We start from the raw sequence: 22816 nt of genomic DNA on the forward strand, positions 1-22816 counted from the left end.
GTGCTATCATCACCCTATTAGTGCTAGTGGATAATGCTGTACAACATTTTAGGATACAGCAGTAAGGGGACATATAGTATTGCCTTGTACTGGTACAGAGCTTGCTAGCATGGTGACATCTCTGATGTGCTTATTGGAAAGCAGAAAACCTATAGAAGCTTAAATTATATAACCTTAATCAAGTTACATCTAGTATGTGACAGCTATTCAATAAGCAAGGCCCAAGTGGCGCTGGTATTAACCTTCTATATAAAAAGAAATCCGCCAACCACCTACCGAAAAGCTGCCCAGAAAGAAGAAAAATGCACAGAGGTTAGTGTAATCACTATACCATTGTAATGAAAGTTTCTAATGCCAGCAAAGGTGCTGCGGATGAAGGCAGTCAGTCATTGGCATGGTGTTCAGAGCCAACCACCATGCAGAGCACAATCTGGCTCTCATGGTAGTGAGAGTGCTTTCGTCTGAATACGTTCTCTTCGGAAGGAGCTATTGTCCTCAAACGAGAGGACTGAAAAATCAGCGAGACTCCCTCTTATAATAAAGGCCCCAGACTACTTCAGTAACGTGAACGAACATGTTTAAGTGTCCTCATCAGGAACCCAAAAATCTATGCTGGGGGAGCTTACATCTTGAAAGGCAGTGTGATCAAGGGGTTGGAAAAGAGACTTCTGAGCCGGGACTTGGGTTCTAGTCCCCGCACTGCTAATGATTCATTAAGACCTTAGGCAAGTCGCTTTACTATTCTATGCCTTAGTTAAGCCACCTGTATATTATTTCCCTGAATTAATTAGGGATTGTAAGGACTAAGACCCTTTTCTACATGCTAAAGAAGTGCAGACTGTCATTAATTAAAGACGGGCCTGAGCTGCGGTGTTCAGATCCAGAGTTTCTATTGGGCACATTATAGAACAAGGAGCCTACATGAAGCGTGGATCTAGATCAACTCAGCTATTCTCTTTCCCCACAAAACAGCGTGAGGGAGTTTGAATGAGATTTTGCCTCAGGCCCATCTTTAATTACATCCATGAGATGGGAGAGGGCAGGAAAGATGAGACTCATTTGATCTGGAGCTTCACTCCAAAAGGAGGAAAGAGACAGCTAGAGGATCAGCTCTGTCTGAGTAAGAAAGGAACAAACCTGAACTCGCGACCCAACCAATACAGAGGGAACGTGTCTGGAGAGAAGCGAATGTATTCAGAATAAACCTGAAGTCAATCAAGTAACAGTTTATTTTTTTCTTTTATTAAAAAGATTCATTTTACATGAAGATGTAACTTGGCCTTTTGCGGGTACAGACACCAGCTGTGGTACACACAGTTGCTATTGATTCTTTATCATCTAAATTTCTCTTCACACCTTTTTTCGTTCTGCAGGGAAGACAAGGCCTAAGACTATTAAACCCAACATAAGTGAGCAAAACCCAACCCCCTTTTCTTTTCAGCCAGAAGGAGGAAATTACTTGCTACTAAAGATGTTCCAACCCAGTTACTTACAGTGAGCTGCTCAGACTAGTCATTTTGCAAATAGTAATATGGAGTCAATCAGAAGGGAATGCACTGCAGAATAATTGTCCTATTTCAAAACATTATCCTATAATAACAATCTGTAGCCTAGCTATGCCTCATTGAGAGGGAGAGAGAGATACGTACAGCATGCACCTCAGTACACACAGCTTCGAGAGAGAAGCACTCTTGTTGTCTGGTAATGCTGGAAGCCAGCCCATCAGCTAGCCTCAGTCTTTTCGTCCCTAATCTTAGGGCAGGGAAACAGCGTTCGCTCCACTGGCTGCTGCTATTTCCCATTATAACCCTTGCGATTAAGTCAGGCTCTGAGTCCTTAAATCCTTCTCTGAATGGGAGACCAGTTTTTGTTCAACAACATTAGGAAAATACTTTTGGCACCAGAGCAAGTACACCTTGAAGCATCTGCTTTTGGAAAGCTGTGTTATTACCTCCCCCTTCCCCACCCCCCAACAAAAAAAAATCAAACAATTTTTAAATTTTGATTGGTAGAGAAAGAGAGAGATACCAGTCTGTAAGATATCAGAGCTCTATTTGTAATAGAGGAGAGTTCCTTTCCAGGTACAAATGGCAGGTGAAATTCACATCCCAGGCATTCATTTGTTTGCTACAGTAGAGAGTTGATCTCGGATCCTTCCCAGACCATCTAACATAGTGTCTAGGGTTTCTTTATTCAGCTCCACAGTCACTGAAGAGATCACAGGGCTATCCCCACACAAGGCAGCATCTTCCTGAATCTGAAATAGAAATGTGGTTTGCGCTCACATGAGACATCCACATATACAACCCCCTCCCCCACAATGTTTCCATTCGAATCAGAATTGATTGGAGATGGACTAAAAATAGCTGACCTACACCACAATTTCCCCTCCTGAAGGACCACAGTGTGCTCCCCAAATTGTGTACATCACCAACGAAATGCAGCTTCCTCTGTGGGAGAAGGTGACAATGACTAAAGGGGAGGTTCTGACTAAGGATACCAGGGCAAAACCCTCTCTTACTAGAAATATCAGTGGGCTCTGTGTACACAGAGCACACAGCTACCGGATTTTTCTCTCCCCGCCGAATCTCTCCTCCAGAAGAGACCGCCCATCCCAGCTCACTTTAATGGCTCTTGAAGAATGAGGGGTTGAGTTGACCCTCCTGGGATTTAAACTTTTATGTCCAGGGAGTCTAGCTATTTCCACCCCATCTCAGCTGATCAACATATCAGTGAGTGAGGTCTCTTCAAAGGCTACTGTGAGACAAACACTATCTCCAGAATAATCTACTAAAGAGAGGGTGTGCTAAAGAGTGAATAACTGTCTTGGAGGAAGGGCAGATGGCACTTTATAATTTGCTAGGCTAATGCTGTCCCCATATTTCAGAGAACGCATGTTGTCCTCGGGCCCAGCAAGCTGGCTCCTCGTAACAGCAGAGCACCCTCCCATACTGCAAAGAGTCTGTCACGGTTTCCCTCTAGACCTCATACAGGCGGGTTCCAAGTATACTGCTTTCTTGCATTATTTCTGTTTGTGCCCATCTAGCAGCACGAGTAGCTTGTCACTGAACTCTTCTGTGCTGCCAGAGAGTTCAGGTGCAGGAGAGTCAGTCACCTAGACACTATAACCCATGGAGGGTTGGAATCGATTAGCATTACCTTCAACTGTAGCAGGCAGGTGGGGACTGCCATTCTGCCGATGCTGTCCGAGGACGTCTTGATGTCCACTCTCCAGTCCATATCAACCAGCCGAGGCAGGGAGACTGTAGGATTGAAAGTTACATGTTAGTTAAATTAATGACTTGGGCTTGTCCACATGCAGTGATTCCAGCCTTTGTAATGGGAGCCAGCGAACTGTTGCAGATCCCATTTCCATGCCGGAAAATTGCACTGAAACAAACCAAAGGCTTCTAATTTCAACAGAGGCACTTGGCACCTTCTGGTTCCCAATCAGCCCTCTGCTCTGCACTATGCATAAGCGGCTGGCAGCTGGACACCCCCTCCCGTGGCAATGAAACAGCACACAAGGTTATCACAGCACCCCACGCAAGGGTGGTAGCATGCAAGACAACCCTAGAAAGAGTGTGAAAGAACTGGGGGAGGGGAGCAATAAGGTTCACTAACTCCCCTCTCCAAAGGCATCCCAGCATCCCTCTTGCCTTATTGAACTAGCTTGCTGCCTGCAGCTTACAACCAGCATTTGAGCGTGCCCTGATTTGAGCCCTACAGTGTGTCTCAAAGATAAATCATGTAGGAATGATCTGAAAACTAAGCAATGTAAAGTATACGATTTCCACCTCCATGCCTGCTAGCAAAGGAACTCCAGTGTGCAGTGTATGTGCAAGGGGACATCCACCTCCCTGCGCCTGGCCAATTCATTAAAAGCACTGAGACACTTCCACTTGATGGATGACTAATGGATCTTATTTTTATTGGACTAGAGCTAACGAATTCAACAGCAATTCAATGCAATACTCATGTACATGCTTAAGAGGCCCGGAACACTATAAACCATTCAAGAGAATAAGGCTCTTTGAACATGGCTGACAGTTCAATCATTTGTATGTCTGTATACCACCTAGGAGAGCAAAGGGTTACATCACCTCATCTGACAAGAGTGCCCACAGTCTAGCTGTGTCTTTCAAGGTTATTAAGAGGTCAGAGGCTGTGCAAGCTTCAAAGCATCAATACTAAGTCAATGGCATCAATACAAGTCTGCCAAGGCAGCAGGATGATCACATGACTCACTGTGTGTCCAAACTGGAAAAGCTACTGATACATGAAAAGCCTTGGAAAATAACTACAAACTGCACTCCAAAGCAGAGCTGGGCGGGAAACTGTTTTCCCATCCTGCAAAAATATAAATAAATAAATAAAATAATTTCCCATTCACCACCTGGAGGAAACCGAGACCTTTCACGGAAAAGCAAAGAGAGACCCCAAAACAGCCTGGTGGTCAGGGGACTCACATGCAATGGGAGAGCCAAGTTCAAGCACTGACTCAGCCCAGTGCGGAGCCTGCTCTTGCCATCTGTCCCCAGAGCTGAACCCCAGGAAGCATTGCAGCCTTGGGTGGCAAGCGCTTGTCTTTGGAAGCCACGCCCAGTTACAGTCCAGTGTTTGGCAGCATTCACAACACAATGTAAGATGCATCTGTTTAGTCTTGTCTTTTAATTGGCAAGGGAGTCACTACCGGTAGATTTGGAGGCCGAGGAAACTGTCCTAATTTTTATGAGCGTGTCAATCGACCATTCAGAATGTTTGTTGTTCCAATCATCATATCTGCCACTCTGTAATGTGCAGCAGATGCCTTATAAACAGCAAAAGCATAATCCACCATTTCCCAGAAAATAATCTCTCTTTCCAACAGGATATTCCACCATGTTCAGCAGTTAGTACTAGGTTAAAATAACGGCCAGAACCCCTAGAGCAGGGATTCCTGAACGTGGTCCAAGGGCCACCAGCAGTCAGGAGAGCCATTGCTGATAGGCCATGGAGAGTTGGTTGGGCACATGGCGCTAGCTCATCTCATTTCCTAGATCATACTGCAATGTGAAGATATGTGCAAAAGCACGGTTAGGACAATATTTAGTGTAAGCAATTGCTGTAATTGCCAGTGATGTTATGCAACCATGGAACAACCTCTCCCCACGATTTGTATTTTATCAAGATGTTTGAAAACCCCTTCCCTAACGATTTTCTTACGGCAGTGTTTTCCCAGAGTGTTCGGGAAAACATTCCACTGCCCCCCCACCCCATTGGGAGGGGCAAAGAGGGCCCACACGGGCCTCGAGTTGTTCTCTAGAGTGTCAGCTTGCTTTAGAAAGAAAACTCTTTCAAATAAAAGCTTTAAAAAAACAGTGTAGCAAGTGTAATCAATGCAGACATCTGCCTGAGTTTGCAGACAGCTTGAAAAAATGTCTCTGAGGCGTGAACTGTCCAGGCACTTACAAAGGGGGCTAATTCAGATGCCAGTGACGATGCTTTAATTGTCCGCATTGTTAACTGTTCACTAAACACCAAAGCATGTGAGAAGGCCGAGGAATTGTACTATAAAGATCTATGCTAGTGTTTTCTATACCATGTGGGAGTGGGGGGGCTAGAGAGCAAGGACAGTTTGAGATGGCACTGAAGATGTATACACTGAAATACATAAGCCCTTGACAATCCATGGGAAGGTTGCAGGGTGGGGACAACATTGGTTTCACTTCCTGAAGGGGGGCTCAGTTTTCAAAGAAGTTTGGCAAACACCATTTTAGTATACCTCAGAGTTTTACATTTCAAGGTCTTGCTAATCATTTTGGAAATATTCATAGCCTTAAAATGCAACCTGCTACTTACTCTGACTTGATTGTGCTTCACTCCTCCAGACGGAGCTGTGAAAGGGAAGAGAGAAAAAAAAAATATGATCAGGGCTTTAAAAGAGATTACAGCAGCAGTGCAGAACAGGGATGGTGAGTAGTGTGGCTCCTTTCTGAAGGATCAGTCAGAAAAAATGGGTGGAGATATGAGACTAGCCATAGCAGGTGGCAACTTTATTGTACCAACTGGAAGAGTTGATGGGGTGAAGAAACTAGAACAAAGGAGAAGGTTGGCCGTGGTATTCAAGACAAAATTGCTTTACCATCAGAAACTTAGTGCAATTTACTGATGACCTGTACATTTATCTTCAGGCTCCACAGCATAAGCTTTAATCTTTAAATTTTCTCCCTTACCTGTGAGACAGTCTGATAGGTGGTAATAATGGGCCATTGGTTAAGGCACTAGTCTGGGATTTAAGTGACAGAGGTTCAATTCCCTGCTCTACCACATGCTTCCTTGGGCTAGTCACTTAGGCCCGGATCACAAAAGGACGTAGGTGTTGCAATACCTTTTAGGTGTCTAGAAAACCACAGGAACAACACTGCAATCCGCAACACCTGAGTTAGGTGCCATGGGCCCATAAAATGAATGGGGGAGAGAGAGAGATGCCTTTGAACTAGATCCACAAAAGCCAGTGCATTAGACGGGGAGCCACCTAAGCCCCACCCCTCTCACAGAGATAGGCACTATATATGGGCTGCAGGGAGGCACCTATCTTTGCTAGTGATCTGCAACCAGGAACCCCTCTGCTGGAATCATATGACTTAAGTGCCTAAGTCATTTCTTGTGAAAATGAGTTAGGTGCTTGCCTCTGTCCACATAAAACAGCTGGAGGAGGATGGAAAGGTGGTACTACCCCCCCTTATAACTTATCCCAGGTGAGTGCTCTCACCAGAGTCATGTGGGAGACCCAGGTTCAATTCCACCCCTCTGCTTGAAGGACACAAAGGATTTTAACAAAGGTCTCCCACCTCTCAGGAGAATGCTCTAACCACTGAGCTATAGAATATTCTAACACAGGGCTCCCTCAGTCTCTCCTGTTGAAGCTGTTCCACTGTGTATAAATAGAAGTGACTGGAGCAGGGGAACTAGAACCTGGATCTCCCACCCAGAACTACAGAGTCACGCATTCTCTCTCTCGCCAACCCAATGACTCAGAGCTTGAGAAAATCCCGTAGATCAGTGGTTAAGAGTGCATGGATTGCTCTGGGGCTTAGATGGAAGTCTGGATGCCTAGAAGGAAGAAGCAGTGCATGTGCTCAGAGGCACAAACTCAGGCCCTGACGGAAGTGTTACCCTGAAAATTTAGGCTGAGTTTACCCATGTGAATTTAGATGCCTACATGATTTGGCGAGAGTTTTGTGGATCACAGTGAAGCCTGAAACTGGAGTTTAGGCACCTTAATACCTTTGTGGATCTGGGTCTTTATTTGTCTCAGTCTCAGTTCCCTCTGTAACACCGGGAAAGTAGTACTTGCTCTCAGGGGTGTTGTGAGGATAAATACATTAAAGATTGAGGTGCTCAGATACCATGGTAATGGAGGCTAGATAACTACCATCGACAGACTGAGGGCTTGTCCCCTACCGCCATGTTTCTCAATCTTTTTGATACCAGGGACCGGCTTGCAGCCTTCCTAAATTGTGTCATGGAGATCTCAGGGACCTGTTGTTGAAAAAACCCTGCCTTACCCCTTCCTAAACTCTTGTGGAAAACCTTAGCACGCATTCCAGGGTATAATCTACCATTCTATTGCAGGAAGTACTGTATTACATTACATCCCTCCCCCGCCCCATGGTGCTCAATGACTGTGGCAAAGGCTCACACCATTACCCCTTAGAATGCTGAGGTGTTCCAGACTGCCAGCCATGTGAATACTTGGTATGTCTAACACCCTCTTGCTTTACATCCAAATGAAAATCAAATGGCAAGCACTTACACATTTTCCAAAATTATCTTGGTCAGGAGGTTTTTTAGACTCTGGTGGAAGTTCTGTGGGAAAAGAGAGAGAATTTCTTCCGCAGATGACAGGCCCCGATACACAACGTGCCTGGTGAGGTTGTGCAAACAGCAGACCAGCTGCAGGAAAGGAACAGATAATGGAAAAGAAGCTGAAGTGACTAAGGGTACCACATACTGCACGGGGAATGACTTAATGACTTCAGATGGGGTGCAGGGCAGTGTACGTTCATAGGCCAAGCTCCAGCAATCAGATGCACACTGGCAGGCTCTCATGAAGCCAACTGCAAAATCAGTCATATAATTTCATTTTATGTAAGGAATGACAGCCCTTGATACGTGCTGCTCACAATCCACTGTACTCCAACCTGCACTCTCCAAACACAGACAACTCCAGCTTCCTGTTCAAAATTCTGGGCCATGTCATCCAACTAAGTACTAAGCCCTTTACTAAATACTATAATTATAACTACTGCCCCATGGCTTTCAAAAACAGCCAGGGCCCGATCTTCCGTGGCGCTGAGCCTCTGGAGAGCCCTCTGACTTCAATATAAGAAAGTGACGTCCTAATTGCTCATATTACTACTTTACAGAAGAAATTACAGTTAAGGATGAACTGGACACATGAAGTTACAGAAACTGGAAGCAGAATATGTTTATTGGGTTACCTTACCCATCCCACTGCTGATGAAGGTTTGCGTCCTATAGTATGTTCCTACCTATATTTTGTACTAGTTGTTCAGCCTTGGGAAAACGGAAAATCAATGGGACTTGAACTCCGAAGTCACTTAAGCAATTTTGAATATTTTAACCCTAGATCTTGAAAAAACATAAGCTGGTTAGCATGATTTAGGCCCAAATCTTGCATGGTATTCTATAGGACACAGGTGTCTGTGCCAGCTGATCCTGATGTAGGACTGGGGTTTTAGCCATGGGCAGCAACTCAGTTTGAACAGAGCAAGTTTTAAAGCCATATTTTCACTCAACTCGTAGAATGAAACACAATGTATTAAAAACCTTGGCTAGGTAAATGGAGGAGGGAAAAAAACCTGTTTGGATTGTACCCAGTGCTTTCTTAACTTACTGCATGAAATAATTCAGAGTGGCTTTTAAAGGCATTTAATGTTTGCTCATACACTGCTACAATTGCTTCATTATATTTAAACACTTTAGATCTTTAAGGGGCTTTGCTAACATTGACCCAATTCATGACCCCTGCTGTAAGGTAGATGAATATATATTGAATTTGTATCCATTTTGACTGAGCAGAATTTCCCATTTTGTGCTCAAGTATCTGTGAGGACGTCCTGTCCTCACAGGCCAACACAGAGACCTAGTGGAATTCTGAGCCAGCCTGACTGCAGCAGTGAGGACTTTGTACTGCCTCATTAGCCATCACAGTGAAAGCAGATTATTAACTAACTGCTTTTAGTTTCAAAATCTGCTTCTCACCAGTGTTCGGCTGCTTGTGAAGAGAGGAGCCAGAGGGAAAAGCACCTGTTACATGCAGGCCCTGTCAATAAGATTATTGTCATTGCTGAAGTGTCATTGCCCTCTTACTTGAGCTGCTTCTTCTGATGTCACAGACAGATTGGAACAGGTGCTGTCAATCAATTTGCTTGAGCCTCTTGTTGAGCTAGAAAAGCACTCTTGGCATAGTTGTCTAACTACGTCCTTTGAGGAAGCCTGGAAAATAATGAGCGCGGGGTTCAGAAACCATTGTTTATATGCAAAGAAACCAGTGAGTACTTCTATAGTGTTTTACAACTGCAAAGCACTGAACTAATAACTACTTACGCTTCAAAACTTCCCTGTGCAACAGGTTGGCATTATACTAATTTTGCAGACAGAGAAGTGATTTGCCTGAGGCCACATAGGGAGTTGGTGGCAGGAGCAGAATTGGAATTTAGGAGCACCAGGCTCCGAATCCTGTGTTCAGATCATACTGTGTTGCTGAATTATTTATGTGTGTTTTCAAAAATGGAATCCCCCCCCCCTTTTTTTTTAATCCTTAAAAGAGCAACAAATTAAATCAGTCCTACAAATCCTGTTACAATGCTACCTGACCACACCAACCAGGAAAAAAATACTGCTTGAAAGGATGGGGGCAGGGGTGTCATTTATTAATACAGAAGCTTTCATTTTTCATTCTTCTGGTTCTGTCCTTAAGAGGAGACAGGGCTTGTAGAGCTCATTTATGTGCATGGAATTGATCCACCATGGGGAGGGCAGCATATTTTGAATGCATCACAAATTTAAAACCTCCTCTCCCTTGTCTCCAAAGTTTGCATAAATGACTACATACAGTTCATCTCTATAAGCAGCAGCTTCCAAAGTGTTGAGCCCAGAAGAGAAGAGAAACACCATTTAAGGCTCAAATACTTTTCATTCTCTCTTTTTATTAGTCACATTTAGCTGGCATATTTCTTCCTAAACTGCTTTACAAGCTCTATCCAGGGATCAGTGAAATGCAGCCACCTCTTGGGCAGAATTCAGCAGCTGTTTAACAGTACCGGGATTTTAAAAAGCAAACATCATCATGCTAACTTAGTACATTTGTGTCTTCTTCTTTTTTTTTTTTTTACCTTCAATAAGATCTGCAGAGCTGCAAACTGCTCTTCTCTCACTGCAGCCATCTTCACTCTGCCATGTGACTCTATCATGTGACTGCAGACCCTAGAAATCTCAAGAGGTCAGTTTAAGTCATATGACTAGAGCTTCAGTTGCCTGGCATTCTGGAAGTTGTAGTTGTAGCTGCAGCCTGATGGAGAATAAAAATATTGGTGGTTATTTTCATCTGAAGCCATTTAAAAATGTAATGGCTCAGATAGATAGTTCCTGGCATGGTTTTTTAACAGTATATTGCTGAAGCATGACACTGCAAACACTTAGGCATACGGGTAGCTTTACTTACATGAATAATTCCTAGTGAAGTCACTGGGACTGCTCACATGAGTAAAATTACTCATGTGAGTGTTTGCAGAACGGACGCCTGGCTTTGTAAAGGGGCACTGTCAATTTAAATTTGGCTCAAGGTTTGGCTGTTGTAGAAACAAGCTATTGTGAAGCCCAACACCAACAAAAATATTTCCACAAATGTAAAAACAAAAGCCAAAACCTCCAACAAAAGCAATTGTTTAAGTAAATAAACATTCCCCTGCTGAATTTCACACCCAAATTTTACAGCACTAAAGGCTGAAAAATGAAACTTATTCTAAATTACCAGAACTCAGAGGATTCATGGATTCTCATTGTCCATTTTGCACAGAGACTGTTTTCTGCTTCCGTTTCCCTGGCAGATCCCATACCTTTCTCTAAAACTATGCTACTCTATGTGATCGCAAATGTCCCTGAGCTAAAGCTCTGTATAGGAGTTTGTACTTGCTCTGTGTCCTTCATTCAAGAATCTCAAAGTTGTATAGAAACGTTAACTTTATGTACGCACTGTAGCACCCCTGTGAGGTACGTGAGGTGCACTGTACCTTAGTGTTGTTTTTATTATTGTAGCCAATTTACAGTTGAGTAATCCTACTTAGATTGTAAGCACTATCTTTTTGTTCTGTGTTCGCACAGCGCCTAGCAGAATGGGGTCCGGGTCCATTACTAGGCTCCTAGGCACTATGATAATATACATAATAATTAAATAATACTAATATTAATAAATATAGGGGCAGGGAAAGGTTAAATGATTTGCTCCTGGTCACATGGTGAGCTAGTGGCCCTGTTGGGAATGGACTGATGCACTGGGGGCTAGGAACACTTGTGCACAGGGGCTCAGGAAGGATTCAGAAGTTTTCCCACAATATGCCATGAACTAATTCCTAAAGCGGTTAAATTTAGTGGGGCGCTAAGGCCCCTGGGATATGTCCCTCAAAAATCCTAGTGCCGAGCCTGTATAATCACAGCTACACGGGTATGAGTTGTGTGCAACTCTGCAGTGCGACTGCTTGGAGGCGGGGTCGGCAAGCATGGCTCTGCATGCATGTGAGCCACCAGTTGGGTACACTCCGCAGTGCAGACATACCCTAAGACCTAATAGTCCTGACTTCAAGTCCTCTGATCTAATCGCTAGCCTACACTCCCTCCCAAAGCTCCATGTATCTTCTCTATATGGGTGTTTTCCACTGAATGCATCCGATGAAGTGAGCTGTAGCTCACGAAAGCTTATGCTCAAATCAATTGGTTAGTCTCTAAGGTGCCACAAGTACTCCTTTTCTTTTTGCGGATACAGACTAACACGGCTGCTACTCAGAAACTTCTCTATAGTGGATGCATAGCCTGGAGAAAGATGATCTCAGGGTTTGATCCTGGGAGGTGCTGAGTGCCCATTATCTTCAGCTGCTGGAAGCTGAAGCCATAGGGTTTACTACTGTATTACTGCAATGGTATGGACCTTTATTCTAGGATACTGTTATATTTTCCCCTGAGAAGGGAAATTTAAATAAATCCTCTTTCAGTGAAAGAAACAGTCTCCTTTTGTCCTGTGTAATTCACCGCACATCAAGTACTTTGCATTTTGCACAATCCAAGGACCTTCCCCAACCACACCACTGGCATCTCAATTTTCATTTGCATTGCTCCTCTGCAAATGAAAGAATAAATTGAAGAAGTGTAAATGTGCAAGTGTTATTTGCAGCATGATTGACAGCGCTTGGCGAGGAGAAAGGGCTTCTGCTTGCAGAGGAACTGATTTCACTTTCACATGCTGGGAAGCCTTCAAGGGCAGAAGAATCTGAAGGGAGAGGAGTTTATTTTCTATCATTTTTCATGAGCAACCAGAAATGAGACTCTGGGGGGAGCTATTTCAGGGTATGAGTTACCAGCTGCGGCCTCTTGAAATTAATGAATATGATCGATCAGCTTAGAGAGGAACAATATGTTTGTGCTGCTGTTACCATTAAGTTAACCTATTATAGGTAGTATATTATGTAAAGCTGCCTTACAGATCCATTCCAATGGAGGCACTCTCTCTGGAGTACTGACATGCTATTGTGTAGGATGGAATAGGAGACAGACGTGACCTGATTGTTCAGCCAGGTAGTCCCATTACACAGCCCAGTTCATAGATCTACCCTGATCAGCCAGGGAACACAAGCTGTGATCAGATTATGGGAACTGCCACATCAGCTGTCCTTCCCCAAGGTGATATACTTGAGCTATTCTGGGAAAAAGTCTGGCCCTATGGTTGCCAGGTGCTTGTTTGTTTTTTTTTACCAGAACGCTGATCGGGCCATTAAAAGTCCGGTTGACGCTGGGCTGACAGGCACCCTACCTGGCTCCCAGAAGTGGCGACATGTCCCTCAGCTCCTAAGCGGAGGGATGGCCATGGAGGGCTCTGTGTGCTATCCTCGCCCGGCTTTGAGCACCGGCTCCGTAGCTCCCATTGGTCGCGAGGGCGGCACCTGTGGGCGGAGGCAGTGTGCAGAGCCACCTGGATGCACCTCTGCCTAGGAGCAGAGGGACATGTCGCGGCTTGCGGGGAGCTGCCCGAGGTGAGTGCTGCCCACAGCCCAAAACCCTGACCCACTTGTCTAAGGAGTTAATTACACAAAGTGACCTGCCAGTTGAACAAACAGGAAGAGAGGTGGAGAGATGGAAAGGAGGGGTTTAGATGACTATCCTGGGCATCAAGGAGTCTGTGGCAAGAGAGAACATTTACCTGTGAGTCACATATTCGGAACAAAGATATTGCCTGCCAGTAAACACAGCTGGAATTGTATTGCATTCGTGCTCCAACTGCTACTATGTATGCGCCTCCTACTGTCATAATTTCCTCACTGTAGGGGCCTTCTAATGATGGGGGAACATTGACATGTTTGATTTAATATAAAAATTGAATTAGTGGATAGCTCAGAAGTGGTCAAAAGCAGATAACGGTAAATTAGCTCAGTAAATATGCTGTATGTGGGGTAGGTGGCCTTTTTTTATTTGTAGTTTTTCCCTTCTCTTTCTTGGCAGCCTCAAGGAACAAGAGCCAGAACCAGATTTTCCCGTGTAACGGTTGGGGCAGAACCATGTTTAAACCATTGTGTCTCATCATTTTGCAGAAGGATGGTTCCAGTGATTGGGATGCTAGCCTGGGACTTGGGAGATTGGGAGCAGGGATTTCCTCTCTTCCACTGACTTCCTCTGTGATCTTGGGCAAGCCCCTTAGCTTTTCTGAGCCTCAGTTCCCCATCTGTGCAATGTGGATGATAGAACTTCTCTACCTCTCGCGGGGATTGTGAGGCTAAATTCATGAATGAATGTGAGTCTCTCTGATACTATGGTAATAGGCTTTAAATAGATTCCGTAAGCTGGTGCTTCCTGAATTCAGGACCTCCCCAGAGAGTGCAGAACTTCTGAGTTGCTTGTTCCCTTGTGTCCCCTACATGGTGAATCCCCCATGCTGCAATGAACTCCGTTTGAGCTCTCCATTGACATCAGTGGGGTTTCATGTGGGCACAGAGGTCCACTGACAAGTTCATTGGTCAGGGCCTACATAAGTGTAGGCAGAGGCACGGGGTAGCAACTATTAAATTTCGTGGTGGAGTTTTCTGGTGAGAACTGGAAGGTTGTTCTTCATTAGGCCTTCCACTTAACTCTCACAGCAGGTACAGTTAGATACTGCCTAATATCTTATTAGGCTGGGCCACATTTCATATGTGAGCATAATGGTTGTGCCCCCATGGACCCCAGTGAAGTAAAAAAATCCTAGTTATTAGTGCAATATGGGCAAGGGCATGTGCAAGCTAACATCCATATGGGATTACTCTGCTCTCATGGTTTATATATCATGCTCTCAGCTGGACCATGAAGGAATTAAGCCTTTCCATTGAGTGGAGGGGAACAACTCAACGTGTAGGGAAGACTGCCTCTTGCAAAGGAAAAAAACAGATTTGTGCCCCTTTTTGCTTCTTCATAATGGATGAAAAAGGCCTGAAAGCCTGTTGTAAAAAAACCAACAAACCAAAACCAAACCACCCCTCCAAGAAACAAAAAACCTAAACAAACCAACCTTTCAATCCTTCTTTATTCATCATAAAGAAGCAAAAACAAAGGACGAAATCTAGTTTTTAAAAATTTTGGGCCAGCCACCTTTAACCTTTGTCAGGTTCTAGAGAGAAGCCCATAGCTGTGGCTTGTTTTGGAAGATGCAGCTGACAGCTGGGCCTCAGTAACAGAAACTCATAAGACATTAAGGGTTTGGTTGGGAGACTCCAGGGAATGAGTTAAGCTCCTGTGTACTATGTTTGGGAGCAGTGGTCCCTTCTTTATATACTTCTTGCTTGAAGGCAGGCCTGCGCTATTGAGCTACATCCTGCTTGTGTGGTTAATTTCTCTGTTGCTTTGGAAAAATAACCCCTGAAGAACTGATTTTGGTCTTAAAGAGAAAGAGACATCTTTGTTTAAACTGCTTTCATATTGCTCGCTTCTTTTAAAGGGTGAGCATTTTGTTAGCAATAAATGGTGTGACAGGCGGGCAGAACTGTAGAAAAGACATGTTTATTGGTGGCCAACTTATATTGCTGAGTTCCAGGTGTCATGCCAAAATGGATCCATCTTGAAACCTAGCCATCGTTCTCTAGTCCCACTTATGTTTCAATACTGGGCAGCCCCTCTTACAAACCCATTTTGAAAATACAGTCTAGTGTGGGCAAGGGCATGCCTGCCTTGGGGAAGAGATTTTGGTACACTCTGCGTAGGCCAAAGACAACAGTAAAGGGAGGATAAATTTCAGCTTCTCTGTGTCCTGGCCCTGACTCAGTTGGCTCTGGTTAAAAGTTGGCTTTTGACAAAACCTGATTTCTCTGTTTGTTCCACGTAAGCGGCCACATGGGCAGTCATCCAGCCTCTCCAGAGGCTACAACAGCCCTCTGTGACTGTTGTGACTACGGACATAGAGTCCTAGCAGCCCAGGGAGGGAGCACACATAAGGAGTGCAAGACCAAGATATAAGCAGCTTTAAGACAGTTAACATCTAGAGAAGCATCTCCATTCAACTTTAAATATTATCAAAAACTACCTCAGCTATGCCCTAGACCAGAGGTGGGCAAACTATGGCCTGCGGGCCACATCTGGCCCGCAGAACCATCCTGCTGAGCCCTTGAGCTCCCGGCCAGGGAGGCTAGCCCCCGGCCCCTCCCCCACAGTGACGCCGCCGTACGGGGAGCCCAGCTTGCGCCCGACCACCTCCCAGGCTTTCCAATAAGCCAGTCCTGCTGCTCTGAGCGGCCTGGTAAGGGGGTCGGGGGGGTGGTTGGATAAGGGGCAGAGGTCCCGGGGGGCAGTCAGGGGATAGGGAGCAGTTGGATGGGGTGGAGGTTCTGGGAGGGGGCGGTAAGGGGATGGGGAGCAGGGGGGGCGTTGGATAGGGGTTGGGGTCCCAGGGGGTAGATAGGGGATGGGACAGTCAGGGGACGGGAACAGCAGGGGTTGGATAGGCGTGGGAGTCTCGGGGGGCCTGTCGGGGGTGGGGGTGTGGATAGGGGATGGGCAGTCCAGGGACGGAGGGGTGGGGTGGTGGTGGTTGGATAAGGGGTGGGGTCCCGGGAGGGCGGTTAGGGGCAGGAGGTCCTGGGACGGGGCGGCGAGGAGACGAGGAGAAGGGGGGTTTGGATGGGTCGGGGGTTCTGACGGGGGCAGTCAGGGGGCGGGAAGTGGGAGGGGGCGGATGGGGGCAGGGGCCAGGCTGTTTGGGGAGGCACAGCCTTCCCCATGCAGCCCTCCATATGGTTTCGCAACCCCGATGTGGCCCTCGGGCCAAAAAGTTTGCCCACCCCTGCCCTAGACAGAGAGGAAAGACAGTAGCCAGGGCCCTGGCACCTGACTAACAAAAGCTACTGCTAGAACTGTGTATGTTCTCATTGATCTCACCGGTCATGAGAATGTACATATCGAGAAGCAAATATAGGTTTACGGCATTCAAAGAACAGAAGCAAAACATTGTTTGCAAAATGGACAGAGAGGAAAATGACTAAAGGAAGAAACAGGGTGTCAAAATTGCTTATTAGTGTGTGTGAGTCTTTTCTAGGATTTCGAAAGACTTTGACTTGAACAGCAAATGTAGCTGGTTTATTTATTGGTTTATTTCAATTTCAATTGATAGTGATTTTTTTAAGTTAACAGTGCTGTTGAAAACGCAGCACAAGTGAATAGCTTAAATATCAAATGATATTCTTCTTTATTTGTATTGCTGTTGTGCCGAGGAGCCCCAATCACAGACCCGGGCTCCGTGGTGCTAGGCGCTGTACAAACACAGAACAAAAAGACAGCTCCTACCCTAAAGAGCTTCCAGCCTACACACTTTTTAACTGAAGATAAAATTCACCAGAAAAGGTAACAATTAGGGTTTTTGCTATTATCCCCTAATATGCAATTAAGAAAACCAGTCAAGCCTGTAAGATGGGTTTACAAAAAATGATTGTTTGTTAATCACTGGCAGTCACTGGGCCAGATCCTCAGCTGGTATAAACTGGCACAGTTTGTCAATGAAGCTCTGCTGATGTTCACAAGATGACAGTGTGGTGCAGTGTGTTTGGTGCTGTACAAATGAAGAGATGGTTCCTGCCCTGAGGAGGTTATCATCAAAAACCTGATCTTTCTTTGATTCAGGAGCTCCAGCATTGGGCTTTTCTGTTAGTGCAATAGCTAGAGCACCAGACTGCGAGTCACCTGGGTTGGGTTCTATCCCCAGCCCGACCATAGACTGGCTGTGTGATGTAAGGCACAGATTTTCTGCTTCAGGTTCCGCATATGTAACTGCTTCTGCTTATTCACCTTTGTGCAGCACTGTACAATCTACAGCTGGAAAGTCCAATACAAGTGCTAAGTATTATTGCTGTTTATTATTAAATGAACCATGAAGAATGTAAAAATATTGAAAAGCAATACAAATAAGACTACTTGACAGTTGCCTTTGAATGTGTATTGATTTTAAGATCCTTGTGGGCATGAAAACAAGGCATTTGCATTTAGCACCTTGACACAGAATTTTTGTTATTGTAATGCAGACTCATCGATTGGTGTTGAATGATTCAGGAAAGCTTCCCTATTGATTACTGTTGCTGACAGATAATTCTTGCCTTGAGGATTTGTCTACATGAGACTTCACCCCTTCAAAAAAAAAAAAAAAATTCCCACGGTTGTTGCTTTTGGTACAACTCCACTGATTATTGCCATGGTGGGAGTGCTAGTGTAGACATGTCGCTAGCATTTTAAACACTGTGGATCTGATTTTCCATTGCCCTGTACCTTGGGTGGTCATTTACACAGTGCAGAATGAGTGAAAAATGCTACTGAGTCTGAAAGGTAGAATTTTGTTCCTACTTTGCACTGGTGTAAATAACTAAACGAGATGCAGGGCATTGGAGAATTGGGCTCTGTGTTGACTATACCAGCTTTGATTTAGAGTTTGGGCCCCATCTCTAGTCATTAAATATATCTCATCCTAACAACCTTTCTACTCTTCTTGTTGAGTACACAGAGAAAGGCCCGGATTGTAGTTTTGTTTAGTTTCACACCCTGGTTTGTCCTCTTCATCCTTACAAAATCTTCTGTCATCTTTAAAATGGCTAAGTTTTCCCTCTTGCTCTGGCCTCTCAGCTGAAGCACCTGGTGCCTTTTAAGTTTCACTTGCTGACATTTGAGGCTCTCGTGATGGGAGTGCTAATGTCTCTGAGGACACCATCTGTCAAGGCTGATTCCTCACTTCGGCACTTCGAGTGCAGAAGGTGGGGTCCCACAAGGATTTGAAAAATTAATACTTGCCATGCCAGGCTTGTATTAAACACCCAAGGTTACAGCTTTTCTCTGACCTTGGCTTGGTAAACACTGCCACCACCCAAATCCAAAACCCCTCTTTTGGAAGGGACACTTGGGAAAACCCAGGCAGGCACACTTGGGAATTCCTTCCTGTGGGGTACCCTCATGCCCTTTCACTCTCCCTCTGGGGAAGAGCTGAGAAAGAAAACAAAGGAAACTACCTGTTGCCACCATCTAATTAAACAACATGTGCACAAACCTCTTAGGACACCAAAAACCCAATCCTGTCCTTAAAAAAGTTAAATGTTATTAAAAACAAAAGAAAGAAAATACATCTGGAACTTAGGCTTTTGCTAGATTTTAAAAGAGCAATTCCAAAAATGAAGGACCCAAAATAGCTTTCTTGGGGGTTCAGCTTAAAGGTTCCAAGCAAACAAAAGCACCTGGGGTTAGCACAGAGGAGTTCACTAGCCCTAAGAAATAAACAGAAATAAACCTAATCGCATCTTTCTAAACATTTCTGATCTACTTACACATTTGGGAGTTCCAAATAAGTAGTTCTAGTTGTGATCTGATGATCTATGATCATACCTGGCTTAAAGCTTCTCATAGCATAACTGCTCCCTGTTCCCCTCTTTCCCGGAGAACAACAACAGAGACAAAGGGGAAGTTTTTTCCCATTTTAAAAAGTTCTAGCCTTCCCGTTGGCTCTTTCAGTCAGGTGCCAACTCCCTTTCCTTCACCTGGGGAACTTTTTTAACCCTTTACAGGTAAAGCAAGCAGAGAACAGCCACCAAGAGGGACTTTATAGCTAACTGGCTGGCTAGGTGTCCTACCTCCCCCCCTTCATTTATCACGCCATTACTGACAGATGTGACCTGTAAGATACCAGCAGTGCTCCCAGATCCAATACGTGTCCATGTTCTATATAACACTTCAGATATTTATTTCTATTATAATTGGAAGTGATCATCTTAATGTCAGCATGAAGAGGACACTCAAAGTTAATGGCTTGAATAATGCAATGTCCCTTCCCCCAACATGTTGAACTCTCTTAAATGACCCCTTAAAATTTGATTGACAGGTCAGGCCACTCCCAACTGGATGATGAATATGACTAAATTGCAAGGTGTCCCAGAGAAACAGGCTACTATATTTCAGCAGGACGTGTCAGGCTACTGCCTTAGACTAATACCCAGGTGTTATAACCTTTATCCATGATCTCATCCTACATTAACAAACATTAATTAATGCTCACAACACTCCTGTGAGAACATTAGGTTTAACAAATCTCAGATCAATAAAAAGGTTTCAATTTTTTCGAAATGTGAATTAAAGCAGGTTTTGTTTGCATTCCAACATTTTTCCCTATAGTGTTTGCAACTCAGACATTGCAGCAGAGCTAGTGCTGGAGAGGCAGAAGGGACAAGAGACTAGGGACAGAAATGAAACCGACCTAATCTCTCTTTATTTTCCTAGTGGAGAGAAAAGCACAAAGTAAACAAGCAGCATAACTAAGGTCATCTCTACACTACAAAATTATGTTGACCTAATTTATGTCCGCATACAGCCATCACAGTTGTTAAATCACTTGTGTGTGTGCACACTTGGCTCCTTGTGTTGGCAGTGTGTGTCCTCATGAGGAGCGCTAGTATCAATTGTACCATCAGTGTGGAGCAGGGGTGGGCAAACTACGGCCCGCGGGCCGGATCTGGTCCATCAGGGCTTTGAATCTGGCCTGCGGGATTGCTCCCCGTAATGCCACAGGCCCTACGCCACTCTCAGAAGCGGCCAGCACCACGTCCCTGCGGCCCTGGGGCGGGCAGAGGGCTCTGTGCGTTGCCCTTACCTCCAGGCACCGCCCCCTGCAGCTCCCATTGGCCGGGAATGGGGAATCGTGGCCAATGGGAGCTTCGGGGGAGGTACCTGGAGGCATGGCAAGGGCAGCACATGGAGCCCAGTGCCCGCCCCTCCCCCAGGGGCCATTCAGGGATGTGGTTCCGGCCGCTTCCTGGAGTGGCGTGGCATGGGGCCCGGGCAGGCATGCTGGGAGCCTGCCCTGGCCCTGGTGCATGCCACTGCCACCCCAGAGACGCTTTAGGTAAGCGGCGCTGGGCTGGAGCCCGAATCCCTCCTGCACCCCATCCCCCAACTGCCTGCCTTAAGCCCCCTGTCTGCACCTCGTACCCCTCCTGCACCCCAACTCCCTGCCCTGAGCCACCTGCTGCACCCTGCACCCCCATGCATCCCAACTCCCTGCCCTGAGCCTCCTGTTGTACCCTGCACCCCTCCTATACCCCAACCCCCTGCCCTGAGCTCCCTCCCGCAGTCCGCACCCCTCCTGCACCCGTGCCCTGAGCCCCTCCAGCACTCCAAACCCCTCCTGCACCCCAACCCCTTTCCCTGAGCCCCCTCATACACCCCGTACCCCTCCTTTGCCCCAATCCCTTGCCCTGAGCCCGTTCCTGCACACCGCACCCTCTCTCACACCCTGTACTCCCTCCCGCACCCCAATCCCCTGCCCCGGCCCTGCATACAATTTCCCCACCCAGATGTGGCCCTCGGCTCAAAAAGTTTGCCCACCCCGGCGTGGAGCATTGTGGGATGGCTCCTGAAAGCCAGTAACAGTCGACGTAAGCAATGCAGGGTCTACACTGACACTCGTTGACCTAACTACATTGACCATGACTCTGCAGCGCATGGGGAAGTAGTATTACTCAATCGGTGCAGAGAGGCATTTACATCGGCAGCAGCCAAATTTAAGTGAAGACACTTCCACAGTGCAGTTGATGCAAGGCAGCTTACCTTGACTTAACTCTGTAGTGTACACCAGCCCTTAGTAAACAAGGTCAGGTTAAACAGTGAGAGAGCGGCAAACCCAAGTTCTGACTCCCAGTTCCCTACTCTGATCAATTAAGATTACTGCCAGACTGTAAGGAACTGGTTTATACTTAAAAATTAGATCCCTCTAGCTGCATAGTTCAGGGCTGAGAAAAATTTCACAACCTGAGCACTATAGTTAGGTCAACCTAACCTCTGGTGTAGATGCAGCTAGGACAAAGGAGGAATTCCTCTGCCAACCCATCTATTAGATGGACTAACTATATCGACGGAAAAACCCCTTCTGTCAAAGTAGGACATCTACGCTATGGTGCTACAGCGAACCGGCTGCAGTATCATAGCTGTACCACTGTAGTGTAGACACGGCCTATGTTACAAGTTAGAAAGTTCCATGGCTCAGAGATGTTGAACAAACTCAGCATTGGTCTGTCTCTCAGATGATGTTACTATATTTGGAGATTTTAAGGCCAGCAAAGACCACTGTGATCACTTAGTCAGATCTTGACATGCAGTAGTTTAGGTTATTGTACTAGGAAATGACTGAGTTATGTTAACAATGACTGTCAGCTATACGTCCTCTGTGACTGGTATTCAAAACAGTTTAACAGTAAGTCTCAATCATGCCTTCTGCAATGGTATTGGAAATGGTTCCTTTTCCCATCTATACTATCAGTTAATTTGTCATCAAGGCCAGTTGAGGAAAGCCCATTCTGGAACCCATTGTTGGCAAGAGGTCAGTTTTCCAGTGTAGATGGAGCCAAAGGGACATTCTACTCTCCCCAGAGCCATGGATTACAACCTTCAGTATAAGAACTGAGTGAAACAGCAAGAGGCTGTGAGGAGTATAGTGAATTCTATGACAACAAACTGGTTTTAGAGACATTGCACTAAGTACACCCAGCAATTAAATGATCTGTTTTCATTACAAAGGCTTGCCATGCCACAGCCTTTTGTATTCACCTCCAGCCACTGGATATATGTGGCATGGCCTGTAGGCATTTTGAAAGCCCATTATTAGTCTGCTGGTTCTGTTGCATACTTTCGTCTCTCCCAACCCACCGAGCCCCATTATTTATTATCCTCTGCGCCTCCTTCTTTAACCACTAGGTGTCACTGGGCCTCACAACAAAAGTCCATTGACATGCTGGTTCTTCTTAAGTAATGGGAAATGATCCATGCGGATAAACAGGAGCCAGAGAATGAATCTGCACGGTATTCCCTAAAGCAATCTTTGGAATAGTTGCATTTTAGTATCAATAGCTGGTAAATTCATCTGGCAGTGCAGAGCACATATTGAATTGGAGTGGTTCCTGGGCCAGTTTTCAATCACTTCATCTGGTTTTGTTTGTTTTTGTAATAAATGTAGCTCTGGTGAAAGGTGCTATCAAGGGCAATAGCAGTGCAAGCTTCCCCC

At 45.5% G+C, this 22816-nt stretch overlaps 1 protein-coding gene across 1 annotated transcript; it reads right to left on the reverse strand.

Moving 5' to 3' along the window:
• Nucleotides 1-1211: 1211 nt before the first annotated feature.
• COMMD9 (COMM domain containing 9) lies at nt 1212-10557 on the reverse strand. Its single transcript, XM_084631431.1, has 6 exons — nt 10404-10557; nt 9379-9504; nt 7799-7938; nt 5842-5876; nt 3160-3263; nt 1212-2257 (listed from the first exon to the last, which is right to left on the reverse strand). The coding sequence occupies exons 1-6, from the start codon at nt 10479-10481 to the stop codon at nt 2117-2119; spliced, it is 624 nt and encodes a 207-aa protein (XP_084487557.1). The 5' UTR covers nt 10482-10557; the 3' UTR covers nt 1212-2116.
• Nucleotides 10558-22816: the final 12259 nt, after the last annotated feature.

Source organism: Lepidochelys olivacea (assembly GCF_965140295.1).
Source record: "Lepidochelys olivacea isolate rLepOli2 genome assembly, chromosome: 6".
NCBI lineage: Eukaryota > Metazoa > Chordata > Testudines > Cheloniidae > Lepidochelys > Lepidochelys olivacea.

Excerpts from the sequence above, each read along its gene's own strand:
- COMMD9 (XM_084631431.1), bottom strand. The coding sequence starts at position 10,481 with ATGATAGAGTCACATGGCAGAGTGAAGATGGCTGCAGTGAGAGAAGAG. Across the intron at positions 9,505-10,403 it reads CTCTGCAGATCTTATTGAAG|GCTTCCTCAAAGGACGTAGT; the intron begins GTAAAAAAAAAA and ends ATTATTTTCCAG. Across the intron at positions 2,258-3,159 it reads CCTGCCTGCTACAGTTGAAG|ATTCAGGAAGATGCTGCCTT; the intron begins GTAATGCTAATC and ends TTTCTATTTCAG.